Below are 19,653 nucleotides of genomic sequence, written 5' to 3'. Positions count from 1 at the left end.
TCCTTCCCTTCTTTGTTGCTGCAGTCACAGGGCAGCTAATTAAGCTATCTGAAGGTTTAAAATAGGGACAGTAACTGGGCTCATCAGGATGTCAGAGATCGAGATTAGACTACACTTAGATTTTTTCTACCTGGAATACACAGTGAGTAAATATATTAAGTGTATACATTTTGGCTTTTTCTTTGAACAAGCTATTTTGGTCCTGTCCCTGGGCTCCCGTAGACGGTGACTGCTGGATCAAGGATCCTACAAAATTGCATTAGTACCACCACAGGTCAGACTGCAGGGTTTAGCCTGCTTTCTGATCCCTCGTTACAGGCAGCCAAATCTGCCTGGGGAGCAGTTAAAATTAAAAAAAAAAAAGGAGAAAAAAAAAAAAACACGGGACAAGAATACAGAGATACTTCTGCCATCTGACCTTTGGTGAGTCAGCGACTTTCGGAGGCAAAGGTTGTCTGAGACCATTTTATTTAAAGGCCAGGAGGTGACATAGATCAGCAGTAGCTCTGATGTGTGTGCCTCTGCCGGTTCCAAAGGATACCAGTACGTGTTTTAAACTCGGTGGTACTTCAGAGTAACCAGCGCTTTTGTTTCTCAAGCGATAACCCTCTGCTTTAGGAAACAGGTTTAAGCTCTAAGAGCATTAACTTATTTAAGCCACTTGCTGCATGAATAAGGTGATGTTTGTTGTTTCAGATATCGGGTATAGCCAATTTATTATTCCGCGCAGGCAGGAACAGAATTGACCTTTATTTGCAGCAGGCTCTGGCTGGTGCTGCAGGAGACGTGCTGATGCCTCAGCCGAGGGCTGAGTCCCTCCCGGCCGCTGCTTGTGCCACAGCAGCACCTGCTGGGAGCGGGGTTTGCCACAGCCAGAGGCAGCCGGGCACCGCTGGCAGCCCCCAGCCCCTTGGTGGCACCTCTGCTGGCTCCTGCACCCTCGCTTGCACACCCATCTCCTGCACTTTTTGGCACCCCTCGCTCCTGCAGCTCCTGGCACCTCCCCGCTCCTGGGTCGTGGGCAGGGAAGCAACACAGGACGTGATTATTTTCTCCTCTGGTCTCTACCTCTCACCATCTTTTTTATTTTTATTCCTTCCTTCTTTCTCTGTGGGCATTGCGTTGATGTGAGTTTCTTTTATGACTTTTTTATTTTTAGGCTTTATTGCTTGTGGGAAGCAGTTGTGTGTGGTCAGGCTGCCAGCGCCTGTCAGGCAGCAGGTGCTCAGCCCGGCACCCCCCATTATTTTTTGACCCTGTAGGTAATTTAAGCCAAATTTGATGGTGGAATAAAGACCTCAGACATAATTAAGTACCTGCAAGTTTGTGAAAATAAATAGGTGGGTATAAAAAGGGAAAGCCTACCAAATCCCGCGTGGAGGTTTGATGCCGTGCTTCCTCCTAATGAGGTGAGGCAGCAGGGGATCAGCACCAGCAGGGGGGACCTGGGGCCACAGCGGTGCCGTGTGGCAGGGGAGCACCCCCGTGGGAGCTCGCTGTCCTGGGCACTGCCAGTCAAGTGTCATATGTGAAAGCTGCAGCCGGGCTTCTGATTTACGGCACTGCCCCTGCGATGATTTGTTTTAATAGGTGGCCTTGCTTCGCCTCGCTCCTTCTTTGCTTCCAGTAACAAGAATGTTAACAAATACAGTAAACCATAATAATCTGTTGGCTGGCTTATAACATGACGGATGCTGGTTGTGTTGCAAATGCCCCAGGAGGAGTCAGGTTATTCTGAGGTATCTTTCCGTGTTGGGTACTGATACAGCCTGCCTGCAAACCTCATAGTCTGTGGTGTTTGCCTTGGCAGCGTGCAGTTTTTGCAGTAGTCTTTTGCTCTCCAGAAAGGAAACTGAGTTGGAGAGGGTGAATGACTTGCTCACTGTTGCACAGGATCTTTTTTGCATGCATCGTGTTCCCCCCGCCCCAAAGACCCATGTCCTGCCATTCACTCTCCTCCCTCTCAGAAGCCAGAAGCTATGTGTGACCATGTGAAACCGTCTCTTCCTGGTGTCTTCTTTACATGAGTCATAGTTTGAGCATCCAAACTTCTGAATTTCACCCGCCTCTACTTGTCAGTCTGTGTCCTGCATTTGGCAGGGTTCTGCAGCCAGAGTTCAAGGCTGTTGCCTTTCTACACCCATGCAGTGCAGCTACAAGGGAGGCAAGTCTTTAGGAGCCCCCAGTTGCACTGACACACCTCTGCCCTCCTTCCTCTCTAGGTCCACCTCATGGACACCCTAAACCTGGCTATTTTCATGCCCCAGGTCACTGTGAGAAGCTTAGTGAATGAGTTTTTTAAACCAGAACATTGTAGGTATTTGGGAAACAGCTCCTCAACCTATTTGTATCCCATTCCTGTTTCTGGGATTTGATCAGCTTCCACAGGTGAAGCTGGCTTTGCTGCCTCCTTTCTCTTTTTTATCTTCTGGTGTGCGTTGCCGTCGAAGGCAGTGTTAGCACAGGGGTGCTCGCTGTGCCAAGCCTTGCTCCTGGCCCGGCACCTGAGATGAGAAGTTACAGCCCTTGCCCGGGTATGCGATTTGAGGCTAAGACAGACTATGATTTTGTGTTGCTGACCCGTTGTTCTCGTGGCAGTCTGGAACAAGCTGCCAGTGTAACACATCCAGAAACGGGCCTAGATGGCCTGGAGGGGCAGGGAGCAAGAGGAGAGCCAAGGAGGGTGCCTGCAGCATCCATACAACTGGGATGAGCTTTGCTCAAAGATCCAATCCCTGGGAGCAAAGTAAACGTTTTAGGGGTGGCCTGGACAGGACAGTGGGTATTTGAGCAGAATTGAGAAGCCGCAAGCCAGGCGAGCTGGGAAAAAAGTTCAGAAGGTGGCTCCTTGCGCCCTGCAGGGAGGCAGTACACAGTGTGCTTTCAGACCTCTTTAAACTGTACTTTCCTTCACAGAACAGTGACTTTTTCCCAGAGTAGCCTGTGCATCAATTGCTTTAGAAAGTGGCCTTTCGGCATCTATTTGGTGTGCTCGCTTTCAGGAGGGAAGGCGGAGGCGCCCCCTCACAAGCACCCAGCTGATGCAGGCCCAGCACAAACATGGGGTACCTCAGCGCAGAAGCGTAGGATGTAGAAATAAAGGTGAGGGAAGGGCAGGCTGGTGGGGAAGCACGGTCAGAACAGCTCAGAGAACCAGAGCGCCTGTCCAAGAGCTGGCTGTGCTCATCGCGGGGTGAGCCCAAGCTGGCACAGCCAAGCAGCTCCAGCCCTTCTGCAGGGCCCGTGCCCAGGGGCCTTGCGCAGAAGCAGGTGAGAGCCCCACGGATGTATATTCACGTCGCCATGTCGATGCCCAGTACCGTGCGTGCTGACAGCTCCCAGACTTCTGCCTCTCACTTAACCCTGAGAAGTGCCGTCCCCAGCAGGGCACAGGCTGTGTCTGCACCACGTGGAGCCCAGCGTGGGAGCTGTATAGCTGGGCACATCGTGCTGCGCCTCCTCTTCCCGAGGCAGCTGGCATGTGAGGGTCTGCAGGAAGGTCAAAGTTACTGCCACTAAGAATGATTCCAAAAGCTCCAGGACCCATTGTTTCTGTCCTGTCCCTCTCTGCCTTCATCATCCTCTTCCTTCTGTATTTTTTTCTGAGGCCTCTGCAAAGACTGCTTTCATGGCTTTGGACCTCCTTCGCTGGGGTTGGCCATCTTGTGTCCTGCAGCTCCTCCTCGCCAGCGGCATCTGCAAGGTGATCGCTCTTCAAGTGATCCAGGGCTCCTTGGTATCATAATAATCAAATAATGGATCTTGGGAATATTTTATTACGCAGTTCTTTTATTCTTTCTTTTTTTTTTTTTTTTTTTTTTTTTTTTTTTAATATATATGTATATATATATAAGATATTTTTTCCTTTACTCTCCTGTGGAAAACAGTTATTTCCACTAATGCATGTCCCATCAGATTCAGGTAGAGTTCTTAAAACCTTCAAAGCAGCTGAAAACAGCATTTTAAAGCCTACAAAAGTCTCTGATATAAACTCTGATTACCAGTGGCTTTGTCAGATGTGTTTCTCCAGCAGAGCTGTTTCTCACTGGTACAAGTCTTTTATTTCTGTCTCTGTAGGCCTGAAAATCGCCGTTGGTTATTCTGCCTGCAGATGGGAGTCCTGGTGCAGGCGGCATTTTGTCAGCCCTGGCGTTCAGACAGGGTGCTCGAGGGCAGGATGGTGTGGGAGGTGATGCTCCTAGGAGGGACTGGTTATAAAACACATGGCTCTCCAAGTGACTCAGGACAGAAGACCTGTAAGAGTAGCCAGCTTTCAGAAGGCACAAAGGGAAATGGAGAGAAGGCAGCGTTCAAATCAGGCTTTTTCATATCTTTACCCCGCCATCCAAGCATCCACAGAGCCAAAGGCAGCGTGTGTGATCTGGAGGGCACGAACAGCTTCAGCGCCGGCACTTTGATTTGCGTTGTGCTAAAAGAGAGGAGGAAATTGGATATAAAACCAATATAGGTATGATGAGATGGTAACGATAATTGAACATGGCAAAACTGTTCTCATCAGGCCTGTGGAGCTTGCAGCACTCTGTAATTATTAAATGCAATCACCTAAAACCCAGCGGCAGAGGAGCCGCCTCTGATGGGACCAACTGTGGGAACTCATTGGGATGCCCGGCGTGCAAACACTGATGGCTTTGCAAGGGGTGACAAGCGATTTCTGTTCTGGTTGAGCTCCCTGCACAGCAGTGTCTCTCCTGTGATGAGCAAGGCCTTCTCCTGGGTGCCAAGGGTTGGTCGTTCAGGGCCGGGAGTGATAAATCAGTCGCTGGTGGCAATTAGGAAGCCTTGCTCTTGAGAGGCTGCCGAGGGTGGAAGGATGGGGCCTCCAGCATGGTGGCACCACGTGTTGTGCTCACAGAGTTACCTAACTCCTGTGGGATGCAGTTCTTCACATCTTCCTTCTGGGTTTGTTAAGGCAGGTCTCTTAGGAAAAACACCGCTTTAACGAGCTTCCTGTGACAGAAACATGCCAACTGCCTTTTGCTTTCGGGCTGTGAATTCTGAGCTGGTTTCTGAATTGGCACAGCTCTTCCTCTGCCGTTATGAGTTGGGTAAAATCAGCAGCCAGGCTGTTAGAAAGAAGTGGTTTCAGTTGCAAATACCCATAAAAAGGAAAGCCGTAACTACTGGTGATAAAGGGCCAGTCTGCTGAGCACTGTTAGGGCATTTTGGCACGGGGGGCACACACGTGGTGGTGAGCGAGTTTCAGAGCTGGGGCAGTTAAATCTTACTTTAACTACTTCAGGCAGCTGAGCACCTTGCCTCATAAATATAGTAGGATTATAGTGGCTCCTGATATGTGCAATCAATGTGCATTGCTCTATGTGTATAAATGATTTCTTGGTGTATGATTACAACTGTGTAAGCGAGAAAGCCATCTGATGTTTCCGTAACACTAATTGTCTGAACTGTCTCTTTTTCTCCTTTGAAGTCCCACCCAATTTGACTGTTCCTCAAGAAAAGTCCCCCCTGGTCACTCGGGAAGGGGACACGATCGAGCTGCAGTGCCAGGTGACAGGAAAACCCAAGCCCATCATCTTGTGGTCCCGAGCCGACAAGGAGGTCGTGATGCCGGACGGGATGATGCAGACGGAGAGCTACGATGGCATCCTGAGGATCGTGAACGTGTCCAGGGAGATGACGGGAACCTACAGGTGCCAGACCAGTCAGTACAACGGGTTTAACGTGAAACCCAGGGAAGCCTTAGTACAGCTCATCGTGCAGTGTGAGTAGACACTTATTTTCTTTTCGTGTGGCTTTGCTGAGAAAAAGAAGTTGATTTATTTGTCCCCTAAGTAAACAGCAGCGAAAGTCTTATGGTTGTTACATTTTTGGTGCTGTGTTGTTTGGCTCTGCAGCTCCCTGAATTCATGGTTTTAATGTAAATACAGAAGTAAAAATGACATAGAAGTCCCATTTATACTAAAAAATTGTAGGGCCATGATTATTTTCCCAATGTCTAGCTTTATATTTCTTGACACAGGAACAAGCACACGAGGTGGGAGGACATACTTCTAGAAATGTGGATCTGATACTGACCTCGTTTGTTGGGAGTGTAAAACAAGGGGGAAAAAAGAGCAAGAGCTGTTCCATCTTAGCTGATCTGCATGCAGGTCTGCAGAGCTGCTTCTGACTCTAAATGTGAACTGTCAGCATCAGGAATGGGAGGGAAAACTTAAGAGGAAATCGATTAATTTGGAAATGCTCAGTGTTTATTATTGGAAAATGAAAAGCCTGGGTTGATATGGCTTATGGGGAGCAATGAGCTGTTGTTTGTTGCCATGTAAAAGATGTTTACTTGCATTTGTCTGTGGAATTTTCAGTACTTACATGCTTGTGCAGCCTGTACTTGTTCCAGTTTCAGATGCCCAAACGTTATGGCAGATTTGCTTTAACAGCGCTCTGTGCTCAGCACAACTGACCTCATTTGGGGCCTCCAGTGCTGAGGTACTGCAATATACGTAGTTATTGCTAATAATCAACTGATTTGTTTTTTTTCAAGGTCTGTTGTATAACAAAATATTAATGCACTTGATCACGTGTTGTGGTATCTGCCGTGCTTTCATCGGAGCTGCTTACTGGTGCACGTTTAATTTATCTTTTTGTCGGAGCACATCATCTCTTCTGTTTGTCTGTGCGGAGTCCGGCATGGCTGCAACATCCTGGTTCAGGCTGGTCGTGATGCTGGGTGCCTGGGTGCTGAAAGCTCCTTCGAGTAATTCGGTTCATGTACCGATACACATGTGGAGGGCACTCGTGATAAAGTGAGGGCTCCGGTGGGAAAGCTCTGGAGGTAAATCTGCTCCAGCAGCTACAGACAGCAAAGCCACGAGCAGCGGCGGGGACAAGTCAGCTGCCCCATCCCCACTGCCTTCCTTTGCCACTCCTATGAGAGAACAGGGCTTTCTCCTCGCTGTCTTTAGGAGCATTATGAGTCAAGAGAAGCTCAGTAATTTTCAGCTTTGCTTTTTTTATTATTATTATTATTTTATCTGAAATCCTCAGAAGCTCAGTTCAATGGAGGATACTGAACAGAAGCATTCAGAAGCACTCTTGACATGGCTGTGTACAACAGATGGGATGTGTCCCGTGGTTTGCCCTGGAAGGCTTTATTTCAAGTCTTTGAAAGTCATAGAAACTCTCCTGTTTATCCAGCAAGCTCTGCATCATTTATCCTGCTCCATTTCAAAGCTTTTAAGCAGATGCTATTATTTTCTTCAGCAAGGAGGTAATCGTGCATTTCATGTTAGAGGAAGGGATGGCTGGGTCTGGGTCCTGAGGACTGTTTCCCAGGATGCAGACCTCCCACCACCTCCTCCTCTTCAGGCCCTGAGCCAGGCCTTGGTGGACCCAGGGGACGACTGTTGCTGACTTCCAACAGCATCTGTTAGCTGGTGGATGCGGTGCTTGGGTTGCTGTTATTTTACTGCATTTTACTGGAGGAAGGAGCTCTGGCTTTATTTGTTCTGAGCACTTGATTAGAAGCAACAGTTCCAGTGTTCTGAAAGAAATGAGAGACAAATTGAAAACGGTTATAATAAATGGAAGCATAACAGGTATTTACATGAGAGTTTTCTTTAATCTGTCCTTGTTCAGATTCCTACACACTTTATTCAGATCCCAGTGAGTGACAATTTGGAGGCAAACGGACAAAGCAGATGTTGTGCAATGCTTTGATTATATTTCTTGTGGGAGGAAAGTATGTGTGTTCACATTGACTTCAGCATCATTTCCATAACTAGCATAGTATTTATTCAATTGTCATAAAAATCACTATTTTCAGTAATTTTATAGTATTTTTATATGCTTCTATTAGTTAGAAACAGGGAAAGATATTTAATGAAACATTTCCCTTTATATTCAACTCATTGATTTCAATTTGTGTATGGTACGTGGGTGTGTGAGCAGATATGTTTGTGGACCTTTGTAGCTGCATACTGTCCCATCCTCTCTGGTGTAAGGAGAGTTTCTGTTGTGGGAAAAGGGCTTTCTTTCTAACCAGAGTGGTGTATCACTGTTCAGCTCCACAGGGCTAACCTCTCAGTAGAAATACTGCTCCCAGTTGGTTCAAACTTCAGAAAGATTGCTAAGGATAAATGCAAAGATAAAGATATTTTTAAATTTGACCCACTCTTAGTTCATCCTACCAATTTTAATAGGCAGAGTTTTGCTTTTTCTCTCTTCTCTCCTGTTTTGTTCCTCTCTCTTCCCCCGTTTTCCCTTTAATACCATGCTGGGGCAACATGACGTTGGCATCCCAGACTGTGATTTTTCTATGAGAAATGGCTTTTTTCTCTGCCGTGTCATAGTTTGGCCTCAAGTCATGGTTAAAACATATGATGTTTCCTGTTGGCCATCAAATTATAAAAATTCTAATAGGGAAAAGCTAACTCATCATTGAAAACAAGAGGTAAAGGACAACACAGCTCTTTTAGCCCCCGTCTGCTGGACAAGATGTGGTCGGTGTGCTGTGCAGTCCGCTTCAAAATCTTTGTCACATCCTGAAGCGATTGTTCAACAGTAAAATTCAGAAAAGGTGCTCATTTTGAGGACTAATTGAGAAGGTTCACAAGAGGAATTTAATTGAAAATCATAATGATCCGGTTGTTAGGCACCTCTGCCCCCTGCATGGCTTTGGAGAGTGAAACACCCGCAGAAGGCAGCGGAGCCTGTCCTAAGGAAGGTGTCTGGGATGTTTTTTCTTGTCCAAGTTCCCCATCTGTAAAATAGAGATAACATTTTCCTACCCTAGAGGTTGCAGAGTTGAGATTCTGAGGATGCAGTAGTAATGAAAGACATGCCGTCCTTGATTTGATCAATAACTCCTGGATCCTTTGGTTATTGCTGTTATTGTCCTGTACTGTTTTCTCTCAGGTATGTTGTCACTCTCCCCAGGCTTTCCCCAGGGTTTGCTGAATTTGATCTTCATTGTTTGTTAGATTTTGTGAGTCCTGCTAGCTTTTCCGTGAGAGATTCATTAGGAACATGGAATACAGCACCAGGAGCAAGAAGAGCTAAGCCCGGAGGGGTGGGAGTGGATTTTTGTTGTCACTGCAAGGTCCACTGCCCATGAGGGAGTGGGAACAGCACAGCGGTGTTTGGTGCTGCAGGATGCTGCCTGCAGCAAAGTGCTCAGAGGTGGCCAAAGCTGCTCCAGACAGAGCTCTAGCTCCTGTTGAAGCTTGTGCCCGCTCTCAGGCGGCCCCACCAAGCAGGAGCCTTCCGGCCATGAGCCCAGGAAGGTCTCTGGGAGGTGGCTTCTGTGCCCTGAGTGGGACGGGCGAGGGGATGCTCTAGGCACGTGCTCCTCGGTGTGGCTGCTCCCAGCTCAGTTTGAGAAGGGCACGAAGGAACAAGCAGAAAGCAGGAGTTAGGTGCAGCGCTGGGGCTCGGAGCCCTGCGCCTGCCTGCAGCACTGACCATTTCCTTGTGTGCAAATTTAGATAAATAAAATAAATAAATAAATGCCTGCTGTTGGCAGACGGGATGCAATCCAGTAATAATTTAAATGCACCGCTTTTACTGCTGGAAGAAAACACTTGGGAAATAAAAATGCCATCAGGTACAATATAATCAAATGTTTACATCGTGTACCTTATCAAGTGATGATAGCACGAAGGACAGAATCATTTTTCACAGTGGACATTGCTGCTTCTTGGACTCGCGTTTTATATGCCGTAGTTTTACTTCGGTGCTACATAAAATATTGTTTATAATATAAACTGTTTTCCAAATGCATTGGTCTCCAAGTACTTGTAAAGCCTCTTAAAACATCAAATATATCTCCTGGTAACCTGGTTGGCAGAGCAGTCGACCACATTGTGATGCTCTGAATTTCCCTTTCAGTTTGGGTTCTGGTTTATGTATGTCATTCCTCCTCGGTAATAAATTCTGAGCAACTAATGAAATCACACTGAAGGGGAATGTCCTTCAGGGATTATATTTGAAATGGAACAGAGCTAATTAGCAAGAAATATGAGGCTGAATTATGATCTCAGGTGCATCATTCCAAATCTGGAGTGAATCAGTGGGGCATAAATTAGTTGTTCTGGTTTTACATCAGCAGGGACAGCTCAGAGTTGGGTCCTCTTTCTTTTGATTGTAGAAGTTATTTGCAGGTGAGGATTGGAAAAATTGTTTTTATGCTTTAGACAGGCAATTTCGCAGCTCAAAATTTGCCATATCTGTGACTGTCTAAATATGTGTCTTATGAAATATGTATATGTAAATATATATTATATTAATAATGAAAAATATTTTTTATGGAAAACAAAAAAGAATTAAATGTTCTCCATCCCAAATAGAACTAGAAATAATGAGCTTAAAACTCACGGAGAGACATGGAAGTTTAGGAAGGGAACCATGGGAAGCTTTTTAAAAGACAGGGCAGCTGATGGTCACAGTCACCAACCAGGAGACGTGCAGACGGGTCCATGGATGCCTTGCGTCCTTGGGAAGCCAGATAGGCAAAGCCCTGCAGGAGGCAGGGAAGGAAGGGGATGGGACTGGGAAAACTGCTCTGCTTTGGGGAAGTGCACAGTGAGCTTTAGCTCCGGAGAGCTGTGCCCCGTGTTACCAGGGCCACGACAGCAGCTCACTACTTAGGAAGATTCTTGCATTCAAGTCCTTCATTCATATTGTTGGGCAGAGGTAAATGAGTTAAGGATGCTGTGTCACGAGTGAGAATCAGCACTGCAAGCCAAGCTTCCAGAGGGAAACCCTCTAGATTTTCAAATTGGCCTATAAAATTTTGAAAATGTATTAAAAAGGGGGTTGTCAAGGAATTTCTGTAGGTGAGAAGCAACTCAGTAGGGACAATGTCTTTATTTTTGAATAACCACTGACATCTGTGTTTAAGCATGTTGAAATGACAAAGGAAATCCACATCTTATGTTTTACATTCATATTATTTACATCACATATATACTTTTTTTTCCCTTAATTCGTGATTGTACATTTGAGTAGAAGAAGCTGATTAATATTCAGGGCAAGTTTATATAATCTAATATATTCCTAGACTGTTTGGTTTGTTACTTTCTGAAGTACTTCCTTTGTAGGTCACTGGCTAGTAGCTATCTCCATAGATTGGGTTTGATTCTGATGGGAGACGGGACAAGCTGAAGGAGGCTAGAATTGGACCTTGCTACTTACATCTTTCTGTGCTATTTTTAGTGTTTTGGTTTTGTGTGTGTGGTTTTGCAGTTTTTGGTGCACGTTGCCTGTCTGCGCCTAAAGATTATCTGTCCTGTCATGGTACATGTTTAAGGTACCAGATATGGCTAACACTGTCCTTACCTTTAACCAGTCAGTAAGTCGGTACACTTTCCAGGTCCTTGGTTCTTAGACTAGAACATTTCCAGAAAACTCTCTTATGGAAAACTCTTTTTATATGAAACATTTGTCAATAACTCTTCGAGAAAGTTCTCAGTGAAAGATGATAGGGAACAATTTCAGCATAACGCTTCAGCAATTATGGCTTTGCGTGTAATTTATCTGAACGTTGCAAGGCAGGAAAAGTATGTGGAAATAATGGATGGCTTGATCAGCAAAGTGAAATACTGGGAGCTTTTTGACATTTAGCAAGGCCAAAGGCATTGACCTGGAGTGGTAATGAATATGCAAACACTGGCAACATGGAAATTGTAAATGCAAATGAGATCACTTGAATTTTTCCTTGTTTAATATTAAAGCTATATATAGAACCTCCTGAGATGTTCCTTCTTCTTCTTAGAAATTCCAAAGGACAGAGCAGCAGTGAGTACCCCCAGAAGTTAGAGCATAAACATGGATGTTATTGGAAAAAAAATGAATTACTCATTGATTCTTTTGAACAATTGGTCATGTAGAAGATGGTCTTATACACAAAGAATTTCATAGCAGCATCTGAGAGACACAACAAAAAGTTGTGTTTTTTTCTTTGTTTTTAAGAAATGAGAATGAGAGGAGGAAGAAGGTTAGTTGTAAATATTGTATATCTAAATTTAACATACATAGAATCAGAAAGGGGTGTCTTTGAATGCCCTACATCTCATGGATATGGCATCAAGGATCTGAGTAGTCAGACGGATAGTCTTGGGAGGACTTTAATCCTTTTAATCCATCAGTGCACAGTAGTTCTTTCAGGTCTGTTCACGGAAACTTGCTCTCTCTTAACCATGGTAGGTTTTTGCTGACACTGGTGTATTGGTACTCCCAGCCGTTTTAAGTTAACCCCAGGAGTGTAGGATGTCCCCCTGAAAGGCAGGAGAGGGAGGAACAGCATGAAGCAGAACAGCACCTGCTCTCCGTTAAGAGCCTTCAGTGTGCATAAGCAGTAGGCTGAAATGTGGTGGAGTTTGGGTGTGTTTAATGCTGATGGAAGAAGAAGGCTGTCCCCCCAGAGCACATGAGTGCTCTGCTCTTAAATGTCATCAAGCTGGGCAGGAACCATCCAGCAGGAATCATCCTTGGAAAGTCAGGGAACTCCTGTACGTGTCTTTGCCCTGTTGTACGCTGAGAGACGCAGGCATCTTTCTGTGATGTTCCACCTTGCTTCTTCCCAACGTGGACTTTGGGGTTAGGACTGGTATTGGTTTCGTGATTCCTATGAGGACACACAAAACTGGAGCTTCCTTCCTGATCCTGCAGCAGTAAGGGCAGGGGGTGCTGCCTAACCAGGCAAGGTTGCCTTGCCTCGACAAGGCAAGCAGACAAGCAGCTGGTTCTGGTGGTGGTCCCCTTGCAGAGACCCTGTTGTAGATAACAGGAGGGGGAAGCTGGCAGTGCCCACCTTCATTCCGATGTCAGCTTGCACAGCTGCCAGACACGCAGCACCTCCCTGAAGAAATGATGGGCTTTCTGCTCCCTCCCCAGAATGTCTGTTTCTTAGGAGGGCTTTCTCATGGGCTTTTGAGAGCAAGTGGGCATGGCTGCATGGGGAGTGAATTGGGAGCTTTAGTGCCTGTGTGCGGTATTTGCAGGAGCAATGAGGTTCTCTTCTGTCTTTGTATCGTGCATTGGGCCAGGTCTGATTCTGAAGGAGTTTTGTTGTGATATGACGACAGAGAGAGCCCACCTCCACAATTAAGAGATAGGAAGGGCAGACATACACCGTGAGATACAATGAGAAAGGACTGAAGGAAATCTGTGAGTCTCTGTGCTAGGATTTGTGGTCTTCAGTGAAATGGTCATGTGCAGCAGGGGAGCAGCAGACAAATGAATGCCACAGATAGAAAATGCCACAAATGTCAACAAACACCATGAAGGGCCTATAGCACCCACAGGAGGAGAGAAGGCAGGGAGGGCTCCCGAGCTCAGAGGGCAGTGCCAGGGCGTGCGCTGCCCTGCGCCCCCCAGCAGGGCCACGGCCTTCACTGGGACCAGAGTGGGGACACACCTCCTGACGCCAGGCACCACGTTTACAGGCAAATCTCCTTCTCACCCATTGTTTTCTAGGCCAAACGTGTTAATGGATTATACAATTGATTAAATGAATTCATGGAAGGAAAGCTACTAGGCACGCACAACCCCAGCCTTGGGGCTGCCCGTCCGCAGGCAGCTGGAAGCAGGCTGTGCGTTGGGCGCTGCTCTCTGCCCTTCTCCTGCTTTTCTCTTCTCTAAATGTTTGCTGCTGACCAGCAGCAAGTGGAGAAGAGTGCTCTAAGGTTTTTTTGTTTTTTTTTTTTTTGCTTTAATCTAATCTTAGGTTTTATCCTGTCTTTAGCATCTTAAGCTATTTGCCTCCCTTGGTCCTCTTTACTGCTTTGTTAGTAATTTAGGATGCTCTCCAATAGTGCTCTTGTTCTGTTTGTGAAAAGCGTTACACAAAGTTCAAGCACAAATATGTGCATTCGCCAAATAAAATTCATAACAAAATCAACAACCAAGCAACAGAGAGGTGAAGCAGCATAATTAGGTTGCCCATTCCGCTTTTTTTTTTTTTTTGCCTTTTTTTTTCTATTGGCTCTTTTCAACTGAAGAAGGTGCAAAGTAAATATACTCCTTTTTTTTTTTTTTCTGTATAATTTAGGTGACTTATTCCCTTAATTAAATAAATCCACATTTTAATTAAAACTATGATTGCAAAGTGAAGTATTTAAAGTTTAGGGTTTTTGGATTGATATATGTACCTAACTAATTTTGACTATGAATGCTGGTGTGTTAAATCAAGTATTTGGTTACATGATCGTTTCTTTTGCTTGGTAAATAACTCCTCTGGTCTAACTTTTGAGTGTTTCTGGCTTTAACACTCTCATGACGTAAAGTCTTCCAAGGCAATTTACGTACTTAAGGACTGGTTGTTACTTTCTGTGCATTCTCTTATGGCAGATTTTTTGTTATTATTATTCAGACGTTTTGTCCACTGCTGCTAAGTTGAAGTTTTGCAAATCATTTTGCCTGTGGAGAAAAAAATGGTGTCAGCAGGCACATTCCTTTCACTCAGCAGCAGGAACGAAATTAGACCTCAATTGTGCTGGTACATAATCAGTTTTTTTTGTGATGGAGCTAGTCCAGAGGATGCTGGACTCGCTACAGCAGTCACTGAGATGCTGTGAAAGCCAACGGGATCTTGGTTGCTGTGGGGCAGTGCTGCTTTTTCAAAGAGCTTTCTTTGGGTCATTCCCATCAGGCTTTGGAAAAATCTGTGTTGACTGTAGTGTGTGAGATCTTCCTCTACTCTTCTCCTCCCGTCAAAAAATAAAAAATAAAATGTTAGGAGTTAAATGAGAGAACAGTAGGAGTTTTGCCAGCAGCATCAGTGAGTTAAAGGCTTCAAAGGAGAAGGGACATGTAGGTTGGACATCTGTGTCAGTGGCTTAGTAGGGTGTGGGTTTTACCCTCATGCTCCCTGCATGGCTCCCCAGCTCCACCACCTTCCTGGGGAGCCCCATTCTGCTCGGTGCAGGGAGATGTAAATTGCACAAGCAGCAATGCACACACTTCTCTGACCTCAATTTCTTGATGTGGGGACCACAGCCACCTGCGCTGGGCGTCTGTGCAGCCTGCTGGCAGCATTAGTAAGCTGCACAAGTTGCTTTCTGGGGAAAGTTTGTGATTGAAAATTCCCAGTAACGGGATTTCTCATGCTCTCTTTCTGATATTCAGAAGCTTTCCACATAATAAAAGAGAAATTTCACACCTTTCATTTATTATTGGGTCGGTAAATAAAAATTCTTTAGAGTAAACAAAGAGGAGGCATATCATACCTTTCTTTTTTTTTTTTTTTTTTTTTTTTTTTTTAGAGCAACTGTTATTTCTGAGAAGTCCAGGACCTTGAAAAGATACTCAATTACTCAAACCATTCACAATTAATACATATTTGTCACTTTTCCAGGGTCCTTTGTAGCTATTTGCTCAGTCCATTCATACAGTTTCTTATCAAGAAGGCTGTTTTTAGACTCCCCTGTTTTAATCAAATGTTTCCCTGAAGGTATAGCTGCTTATTCAGATTTATTTCATCACTCATATATATTATTGGCACAATTTCTCCTTTTGCTGTGTTAGCAACCACTAATAGACTGCGTCTGTCCTCGTCCATTCTCCCTGATGGCAGTCCTCCCGTCCTGAAGCCTGGGCACAGCCGAGCCCCTCTCTGCCTGCCGCTGGGCGCAGCTTTGCTGTGCAGCCCTGGGCTTCCGTGGGAGGCAGGCACAGCAGTGTGGCATTGCTGATTCCCGTTCAGCTGCGGTCTGTTGCAAAGCCAAGGTGTTGTTTTGTAGACCTCCTTCCCACCCATTGCTTCTCCATGCTGGCTTTGTCACGCTCTTTTTCCTTGTCCAAGTACCCAGACTGGGCAGAGCCAGACAGCTCCTGCAAGTGGCCTTCGCATCTGGTCATGAACCGTTGGTGAGGGCTCAGAGCTTGGCTGCCTGATGAGCTTTACAGCACCCTGTGCTCCTGTTTCCCCCCTGTACGGGGTCACGCTTCTCTGGCTTGTGTGGCAATGCCATGGCAAACAGCACCAGATGCCTAGCTCAGGCCAAGATGCAGGACATCAGCAATTTCTCCCCCACCACCTCTCTCTTACACTCTCAAAGAAGGTAATTAGCTTACTTTGACATGATTTGCTGTTGACAAATCCCTCGTGACAGTTACTCATCTCCGTGTTACCTTCCAGGCGCTCACACATCAGTGGATTGTTTGTTGCAGCGTTTGTGGGAACTGAAATGGAGCTGTCTAGGCCATAGTTTCCCAGCTCCTCCTCCCAGCCCCGTTTTCAAGGTAGGGATTGGGTTTGTCATTGCATAGCTTTCTTGTACCTCCTGGTTCCCCCAGTTTTCTCTAGATGTTTCAGCGGTCCTTTCAGGCTCAAGCTTATTCAGGCCCTTCCAGTATGAATGTACATGTAGTCTTTACATTCTCCTGAACTCAGTTCTTCCTGCTGGGGTGACTTACTTCTGACATTTGAGGAGAGTCAGCTCTTTTATAAAATCCTGATGCGCCAAGGCAATGAAGGAGTTTGATTCTTCTGTACCAAATGGTATTTGTATGACAACTAGATTGAGTTGTAAACCTCAAACAAAATAGTTGATCTTTCTAATTCACTGCAAAGAAAATGTTGATGTTACAGAGTACCACCAGGAAAATGAGAGTAACCACAGAACTGACTTCACATGTGCTTTTGTGTATGTCCTGCGTGCAGCCCTAGGCTGGCTTTTCACTTTCCAGATAGAGGTTATAGCCTCGATCCACTCTGATGCTGTTTTTCCTTTCATAAAAGGTAGTTGACTGCGATGTCAAGGTCAACTCACTGGCAAGTTCTCTCTGTCCTATTCATTGCCTCAGCCTGATTTGAGGCTGTCGTAGCCTTTTGTCTTTAATCACATAGAGACTAAAATTCATTCCACTCTTTCATGGAACCTGAAAGGCCCCAGTTTTTGTGACTTCTCAGTCACTGACTGTCAAATAGCCAAGACACCTGGACTTGACCTTTCAGTTCCTGGAGGTGCTGATCATGGAAATTCTCACCATCTCCCTCCCTGCTCCTACCCTTCCTGTTTTGTTAGGCCATTTACAGGGATAAATTGCCTGAGGGTGAAGTTCAGCTTGTGGGTGAGACCAGTTAAATGTGCATTTTGTCATTTTAATCCTTAGTGTCTGACTGTATGGGCTGGAAATTCTCAAGAGATGTGTTGCATTACAGCTTACAGCCCACACAACAGTTAGCCAACCAATTTCTTTTCCTAATTACTCATGTAACAGACCTTTTCGAAGAAAACCACTCATTTTATTCACACAAATGCTCTTTATTCAAATCATCTTGCTGCATTTTGAATACCAAAGCTCAACATGAAAGAGACCACACTGGTGTGCGTTTTATTAATTGTATATTGTTTCAGCTTTGTTTGAAAAGCAAACTGTCTCCTGTTTGTATTGGATTGAAGGATAAAGAAGGCAATAGTACTTTATAATCTACTGAGACATCCACAGAGGCCTTGTGTATTTTGGATGTATTTGATTCTAATTTTGTCCCTGAATTTCTTTAGTGTATCTGTTGTTTAGTGCATCCACAATTATACTTGCATTTTTCTTTGGACCAGAAAATTTATATCAAAAAGAAGAAAGCAAAATAAATCCTGTCTTTAAACAACAACAACAACAAAAACTTCATCTTATTAAATTTAATATCATCAACCTGGAATGAGTTTATTTTAAGCCATTTTCTGCTGTGCTGACGTATACCTTTAAGATACAAAAACAGATTTTAGACCTGTGACCAGTGGTGTTCCCCAGGGGTCAGTGCTGGGTCCGGTCCTGTTCAACATCTTCATCGACGACCTTGATGAGGGAATAGTGTCCACCCTCAGGAAGTGTGCTGATGACACAAAGCTGGGAGGAGTGGCTGACATGCCAGAAGGCTGTGCTGCCATTCAGCGAGACCTGGACAGGCTGGAGAGATGGGCAGGAAGAAACCAAATGAGGTTTAACAAGAGCAAGTGAAGAGTCCTGCACCTGGGAAGGAACAACCGCACATATCAGTACAGGCTGGGGGATGACCTGCTGGAGAGGAGCTCTGTGGAGAAGGACCTGGGGGTCCTGGTGGACGACAGGTTGACCATGAGCCAGCAGCGTGCCCTGGTGGCCAAGAAGGCCAATGGGATCCTGGCGTGCATTAAAAGGAGCGTAGCCAGCAGGTCAAGGGAGGTGATCCTCCCCCTCTACTCTGCCCTGGTCAGGCCTCACCTGGAGTACTGTGTCCAGTTCCGGGCTCCCCAGTACAAAGAAGACAGGGATCTCCTGGAAAGAGTCCAGTGGAGGGCCACAAAGATGATACGGGGCCTGGAGCATCTTCCCTATGAAGAAAGGCTGAGAGACCTGGGTCTGTTCAGCCTTGAGAATAGAAGACTGAGAGGGGATCTTATCAATGTGTATAAATACCTGAGGTGTGGGAGACAGAGGGATTTGGCCAACCACTTTTCAGTGGTTTTTGGGGACAGGACAAGGGGCAATGGCCAAAAAATGGAGCACAGGAAGTTCTGCACCAACATGCAAAAGAACTTCTTCACGGTGAGTGTGATGGAGCACTGGGACAGGCTGCCCAGGGAGGTTGTGGAGTCTCCTTCTCCAGAGATATTCAAGGCCCGTCTGGACACCTACGTGGGCAACCTGCTTTAGGGAACCTGCTTTGGCAGGGGGGTTGGACCCGATGATCTCTTGAGGTCCCTTCCAACCCCTACAATTCTCTGATTCTGGGATTCAGAATCACAGCCTCAGGCAATGCTGACTTTACCTATAGCTCTCCTGGCCAAGGAGTGTTCACCTGCCCCAAAAAGCTCCATGGAGGAGGAGGAGGAGGGTGTCCATGCCACTGTGATGCCATCTAGTCCAAAGTTCCTTCATCCCCACCATCAGGGTCTTTTTCCTGTGTTACTGCAAGGAAAAACTGAGCCAAATGCTCACTGCACCCAGCATGAAGGCACCAGAGGCCAAAGTGGCTCAGCTGCTGTATCACACTCGGGAGGGCTGCATGTGGATGTGGACTGAAGATAGTCACCCCCTAAAGATGGTTGCAATACTTCACCCACCCCTCATATTTTTCAGATGCTCTACCAGCACCTCTGGCTGTTCAGGGTCAGCAGCGGTGCTCAGATCCATGTGCCAATCCCTGCTCATTGCTTTGTCCTTTTTGCAGGAGTCCTTCCAAACTCATCTCAAGCACTGACTCCCCTGTGGAGAGTTGTGCTCTGGTGTGAGCTGGGAGTGGCTATAATAAGATTACTGTCGTCCTGAGCAGCTTGAGCTAACGGTTTCCCAGCCAAGCCACTGGTTCCCATCACTTTTGTTGTTTAGTGGGTGGATGCCCTGCACATCCCATTTCTTTTTAGCCTCAGTCTTCAGAAACTTGCACCCATCTCCAGTGAGGGCCTTCACACCAACGCAGCAGTGCATCCCGGGTGCGGGTACAGCTACGGGGTGCTGCTGTCAGGGCAGCTTCACCCTGCGAAGAGCCCAAGCAGGAGGAGCAGCTCTCACAGATCCATGCTTCAGTCACTTTATCTTCGTAGAATCATAGAAAAATTAAGGTTGGAAAAGACCTTCAAGATCATCTGGTCCAATCATCACCCTACCACCAATGTCACCCACTAAACCATGTCCCTACACACCACATCCAACCTTTCCTTGAACACCCCCAGGGATGGTGACTTGACCACTTCCCTG

General features: G+C 46.0%; 1 protein-coding gene across 4 annotated transcripts in view; it reads left to right on the top strand.

The window, feature by feature from the left end:
* MDGA2 (MAM domain containing glycosylphosphatidylinositol anchor 2) overlaps positions 1-19,653 on the top strand; it is a 339,526-nt gene that overhangs the window by 215,477 nt on the left and 104,396 nt on the right. For all 4 annotated transcript variants that reach the window (XM_040559492.1, XM_040559491.1, XM_040559493.1 and 1 more), the window contains one exon: positions 5,447-5,740. In XM_040559492.1, the coding sequence (XP_040415426.1) occupies positions 5,447-5,740 (294 nt within the window). The remainder of the gene's footprint in view (positions 1-5,446; positions 5,741-19,653) is intronic.

This window comes from Cygnus olor, chromosome 5 (genome assembly GCF_009769625.2).
Source record: "Cygnus olor isolate bCygOlo1 chromosome 5, bCygOlo1.pri.v2, whole genome shotgun sequence".
Taxonomy (NCBI): Eukaryota; Metazoa; Chordata; class Aves; order Anseriformes; family Anatidae; genus Cygnus; species Cygnus olor.
This window is presented reverse-complemented; position numbering and strand designations above follow the sequence as displayed.